General features: G+C 41.4%; 1 protein-coding gene across 6 annotated transcripts in view; it reads left to right on the top strand.

The window, feature by feature from the left end:
* The window catches only part of BAIAP2 (BAR/IMD domain containing adaptor protein 2), a 186,408-nt gene that overhangs the window by 98,691 nt on the left and 65,567 nt on the right, over nucleotides 1-22,150 (top strand). For all 6 annotated transcript variants that reach the window (XM_066618508.1, XM_066618510.1, XM_066618507.1 and 3 more), the window contains exons 4-5: nucleotides 20,211-20,272; nucleotides 20,880-20,951. In XM_066618508.1, the coding sequence (XP_066474605.1) occupies nucleotides 20,211-20,272; nucleotides 20,880-20,951 (134 nt within the window). The remainder of the gene's footprint in view (nucleotides 1-20,210; nucleotides 20,273-20,879; nucleotides 20,952-22,150) is intronic.

Raw genomic sequence — 22,150 nt, 5'->3', positions numbered from 1 at the left:
TGGAAACCTTTCTGTAAGTGCTCCTTCCAAATCCTCCTCCAGGAGGATTAATAAATCTCTTAATTGGATTTGCACTTGTCTCAGGTATCTGCTTTTCAGTAGCAGCAGAAACAACATGGTGATAAACACAGTGAATGTGAAAAGGTCATTTGTCTGGGAAAGGGAGTTAATATGACAACAGATGTATAACGGACTAGGGGCCTGCACTTACTTCAGCAGACTAATGATAATTACAGTGACCTGTGTTACGTTGCTCAGGCATACCTAACCAGTTCAGTTTGCATTCCTGTCCTTGAGTGTACACGGGAAGCCAACTCCCAGAAAATAGTCTAATGCCCTTGTTCAAAGGTATCCAACTTTGGAAGTCTCTCATGAACTGAAAGACTGCAGCTGAAGATGGTGAATGCCAAGAAAGCTGGGTGGCATGTTACTTATGTGTGCACCCCTCCCTATCTTTTTATAGGAAATCCAGGACTTATTGCTTGAAATATGGGTAGAACTCATGCTCACAAGAGCTACAAGTCAGTGTTCCTTGGTTCCTGCTGGTATTTCCTTTACAAAGGCAGGTAGGGCCAAAAGGGTGTGGCATCTGATTGGCAGCAGAAGGGAAGGACAAACACCATAATAATTTAGGGTGTTTCCAGGAACTGTGGGAGCCAATGCTGCTGACTGAATTGATGGGGACCAAAGCATGTGTGTACGTACATATGTTCATATGTATGTACGTACATACGTACGTGTGTGTGTGTGTGTGTGTGTGTGTGTGTGAGAGAGAGAGAGAGAGAGAGAGAGAGAGAGAGAGAGAGAGAGAGAACGAACACAATATATATTGTACCCAATGGAGTGCACAGAATAGGGGTGGCCAAACCATGACTCATGAGCCACACATAGCTCTTTGATATATAATGTGCTGCTCTCAGAAATTTGTTGACTGAGCTTCTTTCAGCATCACTATATAAAAGGTAAGTATTTACCAGGTATAAACTGAGAGTCCACTGGATTAAAATTGAAGTTTAATGTTAAAACTGAGTAAATATTTTTAAGAATTTAAATACTTCTTAAATGTTCTGGCTCTCAAACATCTGAAGTTTCTTCTATGTGACTCTTATGTTAAGCAAGTTTGGACACTCCTGGCATAGAAGAACCAACACTAAAGCCTAGGAACAGGGAGCAATATCCAGAGGGAATTTTTCATTTGTAATTAATATACATGTATGCTATACTGCCATGTCAGACAATAAATGTAACTATATTTTTTAAAAAGGGATGGAGAGAAACTAATGGAAACAGTCAATTCTCCAATGTCTTCTAAACAGGAAAGACCTTTTGTGGAGGGAAGGAATGGGGTGAATCCATGTTGTAAGTTTGTTCTAGATCCAGGACACTGACTGTCACACTGCAGGATCATTATTTTTCATATTTTTATACCACCTTTCCTCCAAGGAGCTCAGGGTAGTGTGCATAGTTCCTCCCCTCTTTTTGTCCTCACAACAACCCTGTGAGGTAGGTGAGGCTGAGAGAAGAAGTGATTGGCCCGTCACTCAGGAAGTTTCATGACTGAGTGGGAATTAGAACCTGGATCTTCCAGGTCTAAGTTTAATACCAGAACTACACCATCATGGCACTGTATTCTACACAATCTGCTGCTGTCAGGTATGTGTTCAAATTGCAAACATTCATTTGAATTGAGCCTACATTAAATGTGGCCTGCATGAATCTAACATTGGGAAAATGTATTTTTAAGCAAGCAGTCATGCCCTGTCCAGCAGTGACTTCAGACCTTGCTTCCAGACAGTTTCCCCATCACATTGTAGCTATGGTCAACTCTCGCTTTCATTGCAGCACATCAAAATAAATTGTGTGCATTGTCAGATCATTGGTCTCTCTATCTGATCTCGGAAGCAGGGTCAGGCCTGAATAGTACTTGGATGGGAGACCGCCTGGGAATACCGGGTGCTGTAGGCTTGTACCATAGTCTTTCGAGACTGAAGGTTGCCAGCCTGTTCACAAGCATGGGGACTGGCATGCATGTGCACCTGCTCACATATTGATATCAAGTGTCTTTATTGATCTTGAAGCTTGGAACCCTTAGGCTGAGGGAACCTAATAGAAAGCATACTGGTAAAGTCACACCAAATACTACAATTCCCTGGCACGTGTCTTCGGCCCTACATAGTACTGTGTATAGACCCAGTACAAGAACAGACTGAATGAGGTTGTCCTCTTGGCTGCTCTTCCCAAGCCCTTGGCAGTGGTGGCAGTGCAGGAGGTGCAGTTGCAGAGGTGGAATATTAAATGCACAGATCTTTCTTTCTTTTTTTTATCTAATGCTTTATTTATTTATTACAGATACAGGTAAGGAAAATTGGATAGACTTAGGGATAGGACTACATAGGTTACACATGAGGGTGGTGGCCATCGATTACAACAAACATTAATCCAAACGAAATTAATAATCAATACAAAAATTATCATATTCTTTAACCCAACTGGTTAATACTTTAACATTCCATATTTTTCCTCTAACCTTATCTATCCCATCATAAAAAAAACACTTCAAACTTTTACTTATACACTCTTCTTACCACTAAACTAGTCTCTAAAATAAAATCTTTCTTATCTGATTCTTAATTTCTAATATGACATCTAAAACAGAAGTCTCCGATTACCATGGTATTACCTCCTTCAATATCTCTTATAACATGTTATACATCATTTTCCATAACTATCCAATCAAGAAAGGCTTCAAATTTTTACTTATAGACTCTTCTTATCACTAAACTAACCTCTAAAATACAATCTCTTATCTGATTCTTAATTTCTAATATCACATCTAAAAACAAATATCTCCAATTACAATAATATTATACTTTGCTTATCCACCACATATTTATTAACCCAAAATACAGGTTTAATCTTTTCTCCAAAATAAATTGACATCTATAATTTATTTTATTTACCTTCTTTTTTTATAAAATAACCCTTTTATTTGTCTTAATACCACTATATTTTACACAATACTTATATTCCAAAATTACAGTTCCATCTAATTTATTTCATATATTTACCACTTTAATTTTCACAAATGCTTATATTCCAAATTCCCTTTTCATCCACTTTAGTTTAATCTAATTAATAAAATATTTATCTTAATACCACTTAATTTCCATAATATTTATATTTCAAATTTTCATTTACATCTATTTTAATTTAATATGTTTTAAAAAAAATTCTATTTATTATTCAACCATTTCACCCTTCTTCTTATTGTTTACTTTGTACTCTATCTTATTGGTGTTCCCTCTTAGTCCTCCTACTGGTTCTTCCACTTTTTCTTCTTAAGTCCCCCCTCTGTTTTTCTTTCTTTTTCATTCTGTTATTCTTGAATTCAATCCATAAATTCTTCCTCTTCTTGAGACAGCTTGCTCTCTGAACATTTTGTCTTTTTTCTTCCTTAAGATTCCCAGTTATTATAACAATTGCTTCTTCCATCTCGTGTCCCATTTCAAAATACTCCACTTCTTTAACTTCACCTGACATCTGATCCATTCTTTTTTCTTCTCTATTGTTTATAATCTGTTCCCGCGAGTTTACAAGGGAGGAGCTTATTTGCCCAATTTGTTCAGCGAGTTCTCTGACTTGTTGCTCCATTTCTCTTCTAAAATCCATCAGAAAGTCCACCAACAAGGCCTGGCTTTCATGATCATCTTTTAGATTTTCAAAAGCCATTTTTATCAACACCAACTCAAGCCACTTCCTGCAGGGCTACTTTCTAATTTTGTATCCAGGGCTACTTTCCAAATTTTTATATCCAAAAAAAGTCAATCAAATCCACAGTCAGGTTAGTATACCTTTAAATGACCAAAAGGAAAAAAAAAATAATTCAAGCCTCTTGCTGAGAAACCAAAACCGAAACCAGCAGTGTCCAGGCTTAAATAAAGGCTTTTTGCTGGGAAAATGAAGGTAGACTTTATTTCCTTCGTTGAAGATTACTTATTTATTTCTCTTCGGTACATACCATTAAAAAAAAAATAAATCTTGTACTTACTCCAGCAGGGGAAATACCAATTCACCTATTCCCCCCCTGGGTGGCTAATGGCCAGCGTGAATAATCTTGAATTATCTCCTCCTCCTCCTCCAGACTTCTTACTTACAGTTCTCAGTAAAACTTTTTAGCGAACCAAGTTCACTCACTCTTAATAGCTTTTTTCGCTGCAATGTTGTATCTAGGCTGTGGGAGGACGGGTTTTCAGCTCTCCGAGCTTCTCAAAGATGTCGCCCGGGATAGATATGCTTCAGCACAGAGCAAAACAGAGAGAAATCCTTGAAATTGCCTGTTTCTAAGGACCCCCAGTCCAAGCTCTCAGCTCTTCGTACCGTCTTCCTGGCACCGAAGCGTGCCTTAGTTGTTTAGGCACATGAAAACATCTATTTCGCAGTCTCTTCGGGAACCCCCAAAGTTCACTGCAACTTCGCTGAAAGTTAGCTCCGCCCCCCATCTTTCTTTGGGTCAGAAGGCAGCAAGCAAGAATCTTCATTGCCCTGTGACAGGCAACTGAGGTAGCCTCTCTTTTCCAAGATTGAAAAGAAGCCAAGTGGTAATGGGTTTTTAGGAAAACATAACATGGGGAACAAAGTGAATATGTTATCATTTGAATATGCCTGGAACATCATTTAGACTTTGATGCCACAATGGCACCACTTACCAGATTCTAGCTTTGCTCTCCTACGTGGGCCACATAATTTATTTGGATAGAGGATTACTGCTTTCCTGTGACACTGCCTAGTTTAATATGGTACTACCTGTGTTCTGGAGGTGAAACTGTCAACCTGCTATATCTTTACAGTTCATATAGTGCCATGATTAGTTTCGAACCATTTTGCTACTTTAAGATACTCATTAACTATGTTAAATGTAAAGAATCCAAAAAAGTGTTGATAATAAAGAGAGCTTTTCATTCATTTGATGATATGCAGCACAAAACATTCTGCTACGTTCTTTCTTTTTACTGTCTTAAACTGGTTTGTACAGGACTATAGTAAGGGCTTTTAATAGCTGTCTCAAAACTGAGACTTCCTGTTGATGATTTTGCTTCCTTTTACTGTCTCTTTTCTTTTGGGATAGAAATTTTTTTTGTGGGGGGGGGGGAGGTGGGAGGTCCTCCTCATTTCTAAGGCAGACCAAACAGATCAGACTAGACTTTATAAATTAAAAGCAACATGTTTACTACATATATTAGGAAACCAGTAGGAGGTAGGTGAGCTGAGGAGCAATTTGGGACAAAGAAGAATCAGGCAAGGAAGAGCTGTTTGTTCACTTCATATTGCTCCTTCCCAAAACTGCTTTTTCTGAAGGGCAGAGGTGGCCTTCAGAGGTTTGTTACACACAAACTGGCATTGGCATTGGCATTTAATAACCTTTGAACCAGGGGTTTCCAAACTTTTTGGCAGGAGGGCCATCTCTCTGACACTGTGTGTGGGAGGGGGGCGGGGAAAAAAAGAGAATTGCTGACTCTATAATAAGTGAAATTTTTGCCAAGTAATCAAGCTCAAATTATCACTTTGCCTAATCTCTGGGTCAATCAGAGGGCAGAGCTTTCAACTCTGAAAAGTTTCCTTTCTCAATCAGCAGGCAGCTCCTTAGAAGCAGTTTGTTAACCTTTTATTCTCCTTCCTTCTGCTGCAACCTGGTTCTGCTTTGCAAGCATTTGGTCTGTTTTTTGAAACACTGGGATGGGAATCCTCCTTTCCATTTGAAGCAGGCTACAATTCAATGGGCAGGAGGTCTGGTCTAGAGGGTAGAGCCTCCGTCTGCCTGAAGATAACATCCACAAGGTCGCCAGTTCAAGGCCACCGGCACCGTGCGACCTTGGAGCAGCTGACAAGCTGAAGCCGAGCAATTCCATCTGCTCTCAGCGTGGGAGGATGGAGGCCAGAATGTGAAGCCAGATCAGAATGAAACACCTTGAATGTAGTAGTTCTTGAAAGAAAGAACCTTCTTTGAAATTGTAAAAATCCCTATTTAAATAGGGATTTAGATTTAAAAAAGCCTGCCTATGTAAACTGCCTTGAATAAAGTCTTGAATAAAGACCAAGAAAGGCGGTATATAAATACCTGTTATTATTATTATATATTCAATGCACCCTTACTTAAGCATAACACCCATGGAAAGCAGTGGGTCTACTTCTGAGTAAAAAGGGTTGCAAATATATGCAACTGCATCTCTCTGCTGTGAATTGAATTGCACACTCCCAGTTATGTGTTATGGGTTGTATGTTGTATGTAGAGCTTCTGGCTTAACACACCAGACACCTTAAAGGTGGATTTGATTCATGGTTCTCCTGCAGTGGTTCCCAACCTTTTTCATTTGCATATCCCTTGGCAGCCCATTTCCATAAATTGTACTCTTCATATTAGCAAAATGTTTGTAATTAATAATACAAGCCCTCATCTCCTCTATATGAAAGCCCAGACTTCATGTATTTATCACAGTGTTTTCTCTTTTTATCTGTTTGAAGAACAGAAGACTCTGCCTTTGCACAGTTTTGCATCAGAAGTGTGCTGAGAAATTCTGGGTGATTGATCACTTTCCATATTATGTTTCAGCTTTTTTCTGTGCTGGTTTTCAATCACCGGTTCATACATGAATTGATGACCAAAAACTAGCTATTAGTTGGCTGTGAAAGCCCCACCAGCTACCTCCCTTCCTGCCTTGCTGGTCCTTGCAAGGCATTCCAGAGCATGACCTGCCTTTTTCTACCATTATTCCATTCTTTTTCAAGTACTCCTAAAGGTCCTGTTGATTGTCCCTGGGAGTACACGAATACCAGGTTGGGAACCACTGTTTTACTGGTATGTTGTTTACAGTGCACTTACTCTGATAGTGCTTACAAAAAGGTGATGAAGACCAGAATTTAAAAAGAATAAAAATGTATCTTATGATCTTTTACTATGTTTTTAATAAGTTAGAGACTACAGTTCTTAGGTAACAATTAGTGGTGGGTTATTTTTTCGGATCTGGCCTGGAGTAAAATCAGACAAAACTATAGTCAGACACCCCCCCCCTAAGTTTAACCCCCAACTTATCCGAAGGTCATAGAAAATTCCATGATTGTTGGCTCAAAACCTGCCCTCAACTTATCTGTGGGATCGACTTATAGGCGAGTATCTGCGGTAGCTGGAAATGACATCAATCCTGGTCACTTCCAGGAGCTGTGTGCTGCATTTGCAGCATGAGGGCGCGTTGTAGGTTCTGACAGTTTGGGAACCGTTGTTCTAGACCAGGGGTGCTCAAACTTTCAACTTTAGGGATGCTGGACCTTTAATAAGTGTATAGAAGAGAGAACTGCAGCAGGTGCAACTTGTCATCCCACAGATGACAAGCTGCACCTGCTGAAATTCTCTCTTCTATACACTTGTTAAAGGTCCAGCATCCCTAAAGTTGAAAGTTTGAGCACCCCTGTTCTAGACACATCAAGTGACTTTGATATTACATCCCCCCCTTATTGTTAGAGATAATTGCCTGCCAGAAACATAGAGTAGGAGCAAATAAGGTGCTTCATGCCAGAGATGCGTACAAGATAGAAGTTTAATAGAACTATCCCAATTGCTCAACATTTAACCCAGTTACATGCTGTAAGAGAAGATAACGTAAATCCAAGGAGGCAGCAAAATTAGAAAATGCAGTTCTAATAATGGGTGACTTCATCTACCTCAAGTCTGGATAAATTGAACAACAGACAAAATTTTCTAGATACAATTATTGTTCTTTGGAAGAGTTAGGCCAAGAACAACAGACAACTCCTCTTTTGATTGTAAACTTAGGCGGAAATTTTATCTATTTTTTTGCTTCAGAGCCTGTGTAAGGCATCATAGAAACATGTAATGGTGCTTTGCTTTTGGTTATAAGGTGTGTCCAGGATTTGCTGCAAAAGTTTTACCATACTACTTAGAAACACTGACCACAAAGCTATCAAAATAAACGTGTGAATGGAAAAATTACCCAGAAATCTCAACACTGCCCATATTACCAGTCCCAATGGCAGCTCCAACTTTGGGGGGGGGGGCAGAGAAAAAGTCCTATGAGAACCCTCCAAGGACATTCTCCCCCATGCTCTGAAAAGCATGTGCCAACTATTCTTCATGGTATCTGAATTCTCCTTCTGCTGCCTGCTTCCCAGTTAGCTTTCCTGGGTGGGCACTTAATGGAGAGGCATATTGGGAGGCAGTTGAGGGCAGACAGCAGCAGTGGGCCAGCCTCTTTCTTCCTGTGGTGCACTCCAGTGCAGCATCTGGGAACTGTGGAATGGCACTGGAAGGAAAAAGATCCACTTCTTCCCACTACAGCCCTGTAAGCATACACATGGACCCTGGATGACTGTGGGGAGCAGTGACAGCAGCAGCCTATTGCTGCCTCAAGGGTTGATTGGGCACAAGTATGGATCCCTATGTGGGCATGGGCCCCTGGCATGTTTCCTTCCTCACCTGTAGAGCCACCCCTGACCACTCCTAAATCCCTCAATCTTTTTCTTTTTCAGTTTACTTTCTTTTGATGTTGTATCAGACTTTGCCAACAGACCTTTCATAATGCCACATCATTCTATTAATTTGTTACATGAAATTAAGTTTCCTATTCTGCAGATTTGGCCTCTGCTTCTGGCCTGATTTTAGCCACACTGTCTCCTGCATGTTTAATTTGCAAATTGTGTGTTTGACTGAAGGGCTGAATCCTGGTGTAGCTGTGCAGGAGATTTGGGCTAGATGGGGGCTGAAAGGATCCTCTGATTATATTGTATTTCCCTGTGGATACTGCTGCTCTGACATAGCAGTCTGTTGCCAGCTGATTGCCACGGAACTTGTATGTTCTCCTGTACCCATTAATTAGGTCTTTACCCTAAAAAGAGTTTCCCTTTCCCTTGTGTATGTTGCCTGGGTAATTGGGAATTAGAGTTGGTGATATACACAGTCTTCCTTTGCTAGTTTTCTCTCTCTCTCTCTCTCTCTCTCTTTTTCTCTCTCTGGAGATGAGCAGCTACACAGAATCAAAGGGCTGTTTCTTGATGTCTGGATCTTCTTTAAAGATGTAGTTGGTGAGGAAAAAAGTACACTATATTAACCTCTTGTTCTTTCTTTTTTTAACACACTCTCACTCCTTGAGATTTCTTCAAATGCAGTATGGAAAGCTTTGATCCATTCAACAGCTGCTACTTAAATTTTAGGGACTGAGCTTTTTAACCTTGGTCTGAAAGTTGTTCATTTTGAATTTGGGCCAAATTAAAAATGTGAAGCAAGAGTTTTTCCTCCCCAACTCCTCAACACTGCCATAAACATTTGGGTTTTTGAGGATGTATTTAACCAGTGCAGAGGAAGGTACTGGGGGGCAGTTATAAGTACACAGGTTTCTACAAACATCAGTAGTTCTCAGGTTGCCTCAATGAGAAAGGTCTGTTTGGATCCATTACCAAGCAATATTGTAACCATTTGTTGCCTGGTGGTTGTATTTCTGTAGCAGTATGTCCCCCGGAGCAGAATCTGTGTCATAAATGAGTCTTGGCATATCTCTAGCAAATGGTGATCTTTTAGATCAGAGCAAGAAATTTCCAAGTAAATTTGCATTTATATGCAAGAAGTAAATAAAAATCAGTGTCCCATGTTTTGGTCTTAAGATACATTACTTGCATGAAAGATCCATGAGGGCCTTGCCTTCCTTCTGCAAATTTAGAAACCATGGGCTTCTTCCCTTCATTTTATATAAAATGGACACAGTGGCACAGAGAAGTCAAAGCATTAGAAATAAGGTTTAATTTGTAGTCTAGTCAGCTAAGCCTTTCAGTGAAATTAGTCCTCCTAATTAGTGAGGGTCAGCCCATAGTAAAGAATTTTTTTGTGAGTGAGAACTGTTACATTAAATCAGTGTGTTACAATAAGAGAATGAAAAAGTGAATGTCACCCACATCCTTAAGAACACATGGTAGCTCTTCATTATTGGGAGTTAGCTTATGTAGGGTTCTACCCCTGGAGGGGCCTGGGGCAGGCTTGTTCTACCCCCAGGGAGGCCTCAGATTGGCTGAAGGGGGAGGGGGTTCCAGCACCCTTGTCCTCCTCCCTAGCAGAGCTGCCAAACCTGGCTTAGGAGCAGGAGCTCTTCTCCTCACAGCTCCCTGCTTCACACTGACTGCCTCTCATCCCTGGCCTCCCTGTTTTATGGAGCAAGCCCGCCCCCTTTGACCCCTCCCCTTCCTCCAGGTGGGGCAGAAAAGGCTCTTTCCTGTTCATGGCTTGTTTCCCTCAGTGTTACCAGTTTGCCCTGCCAGCCTCCCCTGCCTGGTTGGGGTGAGCCAACCCTCTTTGCCCCCCTCAAGGACAGGGAAGCTTCCCCACGCTTGGCATTGGGTCCCTGCTCTAGGGTACGTCAGGGGTCAGGGCATCTGGGGGACGACCCCAACAGCTTACTTCAATATCAAGCCTGTACAGTACCTTGAGATATTGGCAGTATACATGTTTAGTTCAGCCACATGCTTTTATGGGGCAACTCTGCAAATAAAACCTTTCTGTTGGAGAAATTCCAATGGGGCTGACTCACACTTATCAAGGGTCTAATGGTATACTGAAGGATGAACTCTATATGTAGCTGAAGAACATCAACATGAGAGCTCTTATTCTTATTCTCCCTATGTAATACTGTGGGAAAATTGCCTTTTACCTTGAACAAAAAAAAAATCTCCCTAGGGAAGTATGGGTTTGAGTTAAAGTATCCACACTGTGGTTGCAATAACAAGGTTCATTGCAGTGTTCTGTGTCCTACCTGCACTAGCAGTTTTTCATGCAAGATGCTGCAGGTATTCATTCAAGGAAGCCTGTTCTGCAACCCATGAACCATCACTCTTTGGGTTTCATACTGTTGTTTTTCTTGTGCAAAACCATGCATGCTGTTGTGGAGGTACATGAGTTTGATGCCTCCACCATGTCTTAACCCCTGTACCAAGTCTGAAAGCCCTACATGTGTCTTCTCGGACTTGGGCCAGCGATTTAACCTGCCATTGGGTTAAATTCGTAAAGGAACGAATGGCCTTACCTTGAGGAGACCTCCAGTCTGCTTCTAACCTTTGCTGGATATGGCATAGGCCACTCAGCCCCACTGTGCCAGTGCAGGTTAGGATTGGACTCTTTGTTTAAAAGTGGTATATAAATACATTGAATGTATAACTAATTTCTGTTTGTGCCACTTGTCCAGTTTTGTTGCTATTTGATATGTCCGTTTGAAATCATGCACGCCCTCCATTTTAGTAATAGACTTTGCATGTTACCGTTTTGTTCACATTCCATCAAATGTCAGCAGCTGGATAGTGCTTGCTCAGACAGAAGTGCATTGCTCGTTGTAAACCGTTGACACCAAGAAGTAGGCAAAACCGGCACCTCAGTTTTTCATCGATCACTAAATCTTGATGGCCTTGACTGCTGGTTCCATTTTGCTTTATAATGGTAGAGTGATCCCCTGCTGGAATAGGGACTGTGCATATAAGTGCTTTTAGTGGTCATGACATCTTGTATTAACAAACATTCCTTGTCTGTCTTTGATCACCTTGCATAGTGGCTACTACTGTATCAGCACCCCCAAATTCAGTATCTCTTGATGGAATTGTATGCTCCACTAGACTTTCACTTTGAACTAGACACACATTGCATCTGTTTTGTTTCAATGAGATTCTGTGTAGCAGGTTTCTGGTACTGTTCATGGCTTTCTGTGTGGTGGTAAACTTTGATGCTTGCATTTAATTTGAATACACCTGGCTCAGGTAGCAACACTGGAAGCTGTGATGGCTTACACCCCCTGTAGATTGATTGAAGTTGGTTCTCTTGCTTCTGTACTTATCAGACTAGGATGACTTAGCACATTCTCAAGATGACAGGTGATTTTGAACATCTTAATGGATGGTGTTAATTATGGACTAAATTGAAAAATTATAACATGAACATAAGAACATAAGAACATAAGAACAGCCCCACTGGATCAGGCCATAGGCCCATCTAGTCCAGCTTCCTGTATCTCACAGCGGCCCACCAAATGCCCCAGGGAGCACACCAGGTAACAAGAGACCTCATCCTGGTGCTCTCCCCTACATCTGGCATTCTGACTTAACCCATTCCTAAAATCAGGAGGTTGCGCATACACATCATCACTTGTACCCCATAATGGATTTTTCCTCCAGAAACTCGTCCAATCCCCTTTTAAAGGCGTCTAGGCTAGACGCCAGCACCACATCCTGTGGCAAGGAGTTCCACAGACCGACCACGCGCTGAGTAAAGAAATATTTTCTTTTGTCTGTCCTAACCCGCCCAACACTCAATTTTAGTGGATGTCCCCTGGTTCTGGTATTATGTGAGAGTGTAAAGAGCATCTCCCTATCCACTCTGTCCATCCCCTGCATAATTTTGTATGTCTCAATCATGTCCCCCCTCAAGCGTCGCTTTTCTAGGCTGAAGAGGCCCAAACGCCGTAGCCTTTCCTCATAAGGAAGGTGCCCCAGCCCCGTAATCATCTTAGTTGCTCTCTTTTGCACCTTTTCCATTTCCACTATGTCTTTTTTGAGATGCGGCGACCAGAACTGGACACAATACTCCAGGTGTGGCCTTACCATAGATTTGTACAACGGCATTATAATACTAACCGTTTTGTTCTCAATACCCTTCCTAATGATCCCAAGCATAGAATTGGCCTTCTTCACTGCCACCGCACATTGGGTCGACACTTTCATCAACCTGTCCACCACCACCCCAAGATCTCTCTCCTGATCTGTCACAGACAGCTCAGAACCCATCAGCCTATATCTAAAGTTTTGATTTTTTGCCCCAATGTGCATGACTTTACACTTACTGACATTGAAGCGCATCTGCCATTTTGCTGCCCATTCTGCCAGTCTGGAGAGATCCTTCTGGAGCTCCTCACAATCACTTCTGGTCTTTACCACTCGGAAAAGTTTGGTGTCATCTGCAAACTTAGCCACTTCACTGCTCAACCCTGTCTCCAGGTCATTTATGAAGAGGTTGAAAAGCACCGGTCCCAGGACAGATCCTTGGGGCACACCGCTTTTCACCTCTCTCCATTGTGAAAATTGCCCATTGACACCCACTCTCTGCTTCCTGGCCTCCAACCAGTTCTCAATCCACGAGAGGACCTGTCCTCTAATTCCCTGACTGTGGAGTTTTTTCAGTAGCCTTTGGTGAGGGACCGTGTCAAACGCCTTCTGATTTCTGACCTTGCTATTGCATACTGAACTCCGAAATGTTGTTGAGATGTTGATTTTTATACCTAATTTCAGCCTGCTGTGTTTGCTGCTGATGTGTTTCTATCTTCATTTTGTTTTATGATTATTGTATTTTAGTGTTTATATATTTAGTTGCCTTGGGCACAATTGTATGGGAAGATGTGCTATAATTATTGATAACAATTAAATACACATTGCTCTCTTGCAAGGGAGAGCTGTTTATATCGCCTAGATGCTATTGTGCAATAAAGTGCAGAACTGGTCAGTTTTTGAGGAATCTTGAAAGCCTCCACTTTCATTAAAAACCAGATACACTTCTCACCATTTTTGGCTACAGAAAGAGGTTATGATGTTTCAGTGCCTGTTAGAACAGTGGTTCTCAAACTTATTAGTACCAGGACCCCCTTCTAGAATGACAACTTGTTGGGGCCCACTGAAACTTACGTCATGACTAGAAGTGACATCATCAAGTAGGAAATTATTGTTATTATTAACAGTATTTATATACCGCTTTTCAACTAAAAGTTCACAAAGCGGTTTACAGAGAAAAATCAAATAACTAAATGGCTCCCTGTCCCAAAAGGGCTCACAATCTAAAAAGATGCAAATGAATACCAGCAGACAGCCACTAGAACAGACAGTGCTGGGGTGAGGTGGGCCAGTTACTCTCCCCCAGCTAAAAAAAAGGGGCACCCACTTGAAAAGTGACTCTTACCCAATTAGCAGGGGTTGTAATAATACCCCCTCCATATTTCAGAACCAAATGAAATTGATTAATGAATTATTTACAATAAGCATAAGTTTAAAAATTTTATTTAAAATAAAGAAAACCCCTCCCAAGCAGTTGCTGATCTGTTTTTTTTAAAATGCTTCCAATACCCCAAAAGCTGCAATCCTATCCACACTTACCTGGGAGTAAGCCCCATTGACTATAATTGTTTAAAGCATATATATAGTAGCCTGTTAAAAGTATAGATCTGTAACATTTCCCCAAACACAGTAACACCCTGTGAGCAACAAGTCTAATATATTAAAAATAAAATAAATAAAAAATGAGAACTGCTGCGTTAGAAGATCCAAAACCACAAAGGGGGTTATGTGGCTTTGGTGACTGACAGACTGGATGCGAACTTCTTCACACCAGTTCTCCCTTGTGTATCTTCTTTTGTTCTCTATCCTTCTTGCAACATTTTTCCTCTTCCCTTTCCCTACCACCCCAATTGTACGAAACAAATATGTACAACTTGTATAGTGAATTTTGACATTTTAAGGAACTTTGGGAGCTAACAGAGCTTGTTTTTTGTTTTCCTTTTGTTTGGAGAACATGGGAGTTGTATACCTTGCGAGGCCAAACTGTCTTGGGCAGCAAGAGCTTGCAGCATACCTGCATAGGAGTGGGAGGAACTTTCACATGGGCTTTCACATGGGACCTCCCAAGCCTCCTCCTTCCAGCCACCCTTAAAAGTCAAACAAAAGACAGTTTCTTCCTTGCAGGCTGCTTTTGGAACACCAAACGGCTTTCTGTACCATTCTTTTAATTTCCAAACACATTGATAGAACACTGATCTCAGTTCATTGTGGCTGGTAGGTGTATCTTGGCAGGTGGTAGCCTCCTATAATGTCAGAAACCTTAACAGATCAATAGAGCAATTTAAGTATAAAAAGAGGATTGCTCATTGTAAAGTGCCCCCGAAACACATAAGGAAAAAGACCAATTTTGAGCCTTCTTTGACTTCTTCCATGCAAAAGAAGCTTGGCTTGTACAGTTGCAATGGGGACGTGCAGAGTTCCAAGCCTATCCTCAGAATTTGTGAAAGAAAACAGCTCCCCTCTTTTGAAGTCACTAGCACATTTTCATCTTTGTCGGGTCTTCCTTGTTAAAAGGAATGCTAAAGTCTCTCTCACACACAGTATAGAATTTGAGCATCATGGCAATGATCGTAACTCAAAAAGCAGACTTGAATTTTCCGCTTCCTTGAGAAGTATATGCTGAAAGCATTCATTTTACAGTATAAGCATTTTGGCCTTTAAAAAAACCCAAACTAAAAATAGAAGACTGCAGGAACTCTCCACTGATGAGATGTGGTTTGTGTTTTGTTTTTTAAAATGAAAAATATATTTTTGTCAATCTGGTCACTAGGTTTAAAATAGTTCCAGTTATTGGCTCCAGATGCCCCATGCCCCAGTTGCATGGCACGTAACTATAGCGTTGAAACCATGCTCAAGGGTCTCAGAAAACCTCTCTTCGAAACTAACCATATGGCATGGTAAAAAATTGCAGCAATGATGTCTTTGCTTTAAGATGCTGGCTCATATTTACTTGCCCGCAGTGGGTCTGGTTTTCATGGAGATAACCCTTTTTCCACCTCCATAGTCTGATTAGTACTGACCTGTGGGCACTTAAATTTTGAGTTGTAAATTTTGAACAAAACCATAAACTGTGTTTTTCAAGGCTAAGATAATTTAGAGTTTCTGTGGGCTGGATAGGAAAAAGTTCCTATCTCGGACTCTTTTCTGTCATGCATCTGGAATGTGTTGTCTTTTCCCTGGTTCTATACAGGGCCAGCCACCATAGTGCTTTAGTGAATCCTGACAGTACAGTAACAAGAGCTGTTCTCCATAATAATTGCAAGCTATTGCAGAGGCTTTTGCACTAGCAAAACAAAACTAGAGCCAATATGGTCCACTAGATAACATTGAAAGATTTGAATTCAAACCCCAGCTAAGCTATTGTCTGGGTGGTTAAGGTTAGCTGCTACATCTCGTCCTGATATAAATACTCGTGGATGTAACTGTGCTGCAGAAAGAGGAATCTGGATAACTGCTATGAGACAGAACTCTCAATAAAAGTTATGTTTTTCCAGATACTGCAGAGATTGTCGTTGTGGTTATTGAGGCTTTAGAACTTGCAGGTGAATATTCTGACTACATGAGATTTACACACACAAAGGTAGTGTGACATGCTGGAATTTGAAGGCAGACTTGGTGGAAGAAATCATAGCTGAGTCCATTGCATTACATCATTTTTCTGCTTCTGACGACAAGAACCAGGCACTTCCCATTATTTCTGCATTTCAACCAGAGAGCAATTTCCTGTAGGTTTTGCGGCTTTAACCTTTTCCCCAGACCTTTCCTTTCAGGCAAGAAACCATACACTGCAGACGCTATGTGCATAATTGCAAAAGGTGACTGGTAGAGTTAAGAACTGCTTTGATTTATTAAGAGCCATAGCAGTGGTAAGTCTTGCAGCCTCATTTGCCGTCTAGAATACCCTTTTGCTTCCATTATAAGCATTATTGTATCTGCATGTGCATTCTTGAACCAGCTCCAAAAATAAGATGAAAGTACTATATAAAATGTTGCTTTAGATCAGCTGCACTTTCAACTGGAACTTGGCTTTGCAGGCTAGAAGGCATCATGTTATGCCTTCAACGTAGCCTAACATTATCAAAGATGTGAATATTAAGATGATGGTAGCAGACTTGCAGTGTGGTGGAATAAGAACATATGGGAAAGTTACTTCTGGATTCAAGATCCATCAAGCCTAGTGCTGCCTTGGCCAACAAACAGTAACTCTTGAGGGTTTCTGCTTCTCAAGACCCTTTTAAAATGGAGATACTACAAATAAAATCTCAGTTCTCCTATGCAGATGATGTGGTTTACCAACGAATGCTGACACATTCCTGTCTTTACAGAACTAATGTAAATCCTAGCAGCCCTATTTGGTTAAATTCTAAAGAGGTATAAAAACTGTTTCTAGCTAAAAAGGCCACAAAATCTTAACCACTGGAACATTTCAGAGGTCACTGGAAAAGCATTTTATGAGGGATAACTTTAGGTATACCATATTGTGCCTTAAAGGCAATTGCTTTCACTAAGTAGTCCTTGGAGTTTTTCCTAACTTGATAATTACAGGGAAAGGCAGGCTAGATTTTAAATTGCCTTGTGATGCCTGTATTGTCTTTGGTGTCTGGGGACTGCACTGAAAGGTCACAATACCTGTATTGTAGCTGCTTCTAGCTTCCTTACCTGAGGCATATAAAGCTACAGAGTGCAGGGGTGGAGTTGGGGGCTAGAGCAAGATGGATATTTCAGGATAGGGCAATATTTTATTTGTCTTACCCACTTGATCAGAATACTCTGCACTCTAATTCTGGATTTACATTTTCACTGCATGCAAGGGTAGCACAGCCTTGGATGCTACTAACAGAGCTGTTGCAGCAACACGCTGTCAGGAAAAAATGTCCCTTATAGCAGCGGCAATCCTGGGGCTTGTGCCACCCTTGAAATGCAACTTGAAATACAACTCCCTTGAAATGCAACTCCCCGACCTGGAAATAATTGCAGTGACATGGTCACCACAATTACTTCCTGCGTGCTCTGAGTAGCTGCAGAATGTTTACAGCAGCTGCCAGCTTCTCTCAGAGTGAAAAATGAGCAACACGCAACCACACCAAGTGGTGAACTTGCCACCCGTCACAGTAGGAGAACCTTCTTGCCATCACTTGGAGCAATTGCACATTGCTTGGAGCAACTGCCCACTTATTTTGTTTCGAGAGAAGCAGGCAGCCAGTCTGAGTAGCTGAGGGGGAAGGGGAGTGTATGGCGGCAGCACCCCCCATCCAGAGTCATTTGCCCCTGCTGACTCCCCCTAGGTATGCTACTGCCTTACAGTACTCCTAGCATGTTTTCCTCAAACCCAGAAGTGCTGGACGCCATTTGTGCTATAAATAAAACCGGAAGTCCCACACTTCCCGTTTCGAAGAAATGTGCGAAGAGCATGTTAAAGAGGCCAACGATCTGTTTCCTGCTTAAGTGAATGAGAAGCAGATTAATGTGGCTTGCATCCCCTGCAGGCTGGAAGGAGGTGGTGGCACATTCAGGGTGAAGGGCTTGAAAGAGTAACATTGTTGTGTGAATGTACCTACTGTGACATTGATAGCAATAAAACTCCCTTGGACAGAGTGAACATGGTTGGTGTACGTATGATTTTTTTTTTTTTACATGACCAGCAGGTTATGGAATTGTTGGAATGGCAGTATTCAGGGTGAGTTCCGGTTTGTGTGAGACCCGTTGCTGCTATTGTTTGGTGTTTGCAGAGCCTTTAGAGTTCAGTCCGCTCCAGTAATCCTCATTGCATCCTGAAGCCAGAATATTATTGCCACATTGCATATAGGTGAGAAAAACCCAAAAGCTAAAAATACTGGACTGTCGGTCATTTTGTGACTTTGCAGCCAAGGTCTTTGGGCTCTTGCCAACCTTCATGCATAGCCACAGGGCTTTGCCGGATATAGGGAACCGCTAACACTGCCAATCTGTTACAAAGTGGCACATTCCAGTGCACACAGCAATGGAATCATCCTTACCGAAAGGTGTCAGCACACCTTATGGCAGAAAAGTGCAGCATGATGTCTCTTTTTAACATGATATCTATTAGGCTGCATCCAGAGACCACTTTGCTTCACTGCAGCCCCACAGCACTAGGTATTGAGGCATTAATTCAATTGTAAGTGGATCGCATGGGCTTCCCATCCAAATGGTGAATGTGTCTGACCTGTGATTACCTTCATTAGCTCTGACAGGATCACAGCCAGAGTTGGAATGGCTTCAAGCTCTGAGACTAGAATAGCTCTACAACACAAATGGTATCATATACTGTCTCTACAAGTAACAGTAATAATAATAATATTGTTCCAGCTGGAGAGTACATATAAAATTACAGTGCACATTTCTCAAATGGAGATCAATAAGGTGCCTCTTATAGAAAGTGACATTTTTAAGTAACTGGGGAGCTGCTGAAATGAAATGTTGATGCTGGAAATCTTAAAGAAATACACCTCTGGTGTAGTCTCTCAAGAGATCTTCCATCTATTACTCAATTGTCTTGTTTACCTACCTCTTGCTATTCTTAGTGTCTTGGTAGCAGCAGACACTACCTTGAACTGTTGGCAGAAGGCAGGAATGTACTTGAAAGCAGGAATTCTGTTCTGCCTCAAATCTTACCATAGTTAAGGGTATTTGGTTCACAATGACACCTTGAACATGCGAGGGGTAAGGGGACAGGTTTTCAGTTCATCAGTTGTTGGTGGCAACCTTCTGTCTCGAAAGACTATGGTATTACGCTCTGAATGCTGGTCCTGGAACAGTTGTATGGGCTTTGTTATAATGGAATAGACCAAGGGTGTCAAACATAAGGCCTGTGGACCATATGTGCCCACCAGAAACTCTTTATCCAGCTCCCGTTATAATTGGGCTGTCCCAGAGCCGCCATTTCAGCAGTGCTGCTTCTGCCGAAGCTCCCGGAGGGAGAAATGGAAGGAGGCTTCTGAAGGCAAGGAATTTTATGCGGGAAGGGGGTGGACCAAGAGGTGTGAGAGGGAGATGCTGCTGAGGTGCAGGACAGCCCATTTATCACACAGGTCACCCTTTCAGCAGCACCACTTTTGTCAAGGCATCACTTCATAGATCCACCTGCTTTGAGATTGCTGAATAAGGGTCTTAAGGAAATAACTAGCTTCCAGAGAATTGAGAAATGCTTTTTTTTTTGTCTGTTTGTACTGAGAGCCTTCAGCTGGCACCTGGTGTGGGATAATTGGCCTCTCCTGTTGCACTGATTGGAACTGAGTAACCTATGTCCTGGTCCTATCAAGACACACATGCTGTGGAGTCAAGGATAAGTTTGTGCATTTCCTTGACAGTTACTTATGCTTTACACCTTGCTGTATGAAAATCCCCAATATGTGTTGCAGGAATAGACTGGGTACATCTGAAATGAGTTCCTGAATAAGCAGTTATTCCTCAGATTTCAGCAAATTAGATTTTTTTTTTTTTTGAACCAAAGTTGCAGATGTAGAGATAAGGCTGATGAAGAACAGCATCGTTTTCTAAAATTTCTCCTTTTGGTCTGCCTTACTCCCTGCTTTTTTTTGTCTTGCTTTTTCTAGGGGATGTTCTGTTCCAGATGGCTGAAGTCCACAGGCAGATTCAGAATCAATTGGAAGAGATGGTAAGCCCTTCACTTCCTGTTGACATGTCCCTTTGCAGGGGCTGACCAAGGGCAGCTGTCTGGTTAGCACATGTGAATGCAAAATACAGCTGTTGCGGAATAGTTGCCAAGTTTTTAAATAAGATTAGGTCCCTTTGGCAAATAACTCACCAGCCAAACAAAATCATAAATCATGTGCTGGCCTCAGAAATATCAAAGAAATAACTGGATGTCTAAAGAGTTGCAGTATAAACTTATTGTTCCAAGATTCAGGGCTGTTTGACCAATTTGCTTCATGCAGGGCAAAGACTAAAAGAAAGTACTCACTACACAAAGGGAGATAGTGCCCCATATTTTCTTCAGAGAAAGATAAAGAAAGGTCTTTCCACTTGAATTGCAGTCACCCATGTGCTCCTATCTTTCCAGAGCTGGTTATCCTCTTGTTTCCTTGCTCTGCTTCATTCTGTTTTGTTTCTTTTCCCTCATTGCTACCTCTGTAGGCCCTCACCTAGTAGTAAATATCCCTTGGATTTCCCATTCCATGTTGACTGTCCCTCTTTGCATATCTTCCCCTGTTTAGATATTGACGTTGCTATTGAAATTATGCATTATCTGTTCTGTTTGTTAGCTGAAGTCCTTCCATAACGAACTATTAACACAACTGGAGCAGAAAGTAGAACTGGATTCCCGGTACTTAAGTGTAAGTAATGCAAACCTATACTTGATGTAAGTAGGATCACTTTTCAATCTGACTATGTGTATGACAACATGTTATTGATAGCTCTACTACCACTGAACGTGTTTCAGCTGCAATAAGGCAAGAGTGGGCTATAGGAGACTGTGATCTTGAATAGGCCACAAGTGCCTTCTGGTTGCTGGGATTCTTGCAAAGCATGCATGCTGTACTAGTTGGACTTTGATCAGATTCTACAAGACACGGCTTAACCCATTTCTACCCAAACGCCCTAAAGGTAGTACCTAAATGCTGCACGTATGTACCTGTGGGCACCGACTGATTTTAAATTATATTTGTAAGCATATTAAAAATACAAATTAGTGACGACTTAACTGAAGAGTCCTTGAGAGTGCACGCTTCACTTAAAACACATGGATTTAAAACACATGTTTAAGGAGTAAAGATAGAACACAAAAACTTGAAGTTCAGCTTGCCTAGCTATAGGTTTGCATTGTAGTTTAGTACTATAATTGGTACAGGGTTGTTGTGGATGTGGAGATTGGAGGTAGGAGAAAGAATGCAGTGGACTTTCATATTCCACCCAACACTTCTCCATGTTGAAAGGAGAACTTTCATGTAAACTCCTCTGCCCCCTCCCCCCAAGTTGGAGATGCACTGGGAACAGGAGGTAAAAGTCCATTGTGCTCCTGGTTTCCTTCACCTCTCTTACGTTTCTAGCTGGGACCTGGGCAACTAGCATTAAAGCAACAATGAAGGTAACTTTTGAATTGTGCTTAACTCTTAAGCAGTTAAAATGTTTCTTTTTTGCAAACTCATAAATCATATGTGTATATATGCATTGGTCAGTCTGTTTTTTACCTCTATCCAAAACCCTGAAGTGACTATTGTCTTGTCTGTTTCCCTCACCCTTAGATTGAATTGAAACTCTTGTCTTGTCTGTTTCCCTCACCCTTAGATTGAATTGAAACTCTTCAGAGCCTGAAGACCCAGATCCCTAAAGCTTAATCTTAAAACTAGGCTTCTTAACAGGGCTGTAACAGACTGCTTACACTAGATTAGATTAGCATGCACTTTTTTAAAAGGAAAGGTTGTAATTATGAGCTAATGCCATTTAAAACAGCACCATCTTGCCCCAATGCCCCTCTTGGTTTCTTTTTCAGAGCTGAACATACCTGTCCCAAGAAGGTGGTTCTCTTAAAAAT

Source organism: Tiliqua scincoides, chromosome 2, assembly GCF_035046505.1.
Source record: "Tiliqua scincoides isolate rTilSci1 chromosome 2, rTilSci1.hap2, whole genome shotgun sequence".
Classification (NCBI taxonomy): Eukaryota; Metazoa; Chordata; class Lepidosauria; order Squamata; family Scincidae; genus Tiliqua; species Tiliqua scincoides.
The sequence above is the reverse complement of the archived record's forward strand: the minus strand, read 5'-3'. Positions and strand labels throughout refer to the sequence as shown.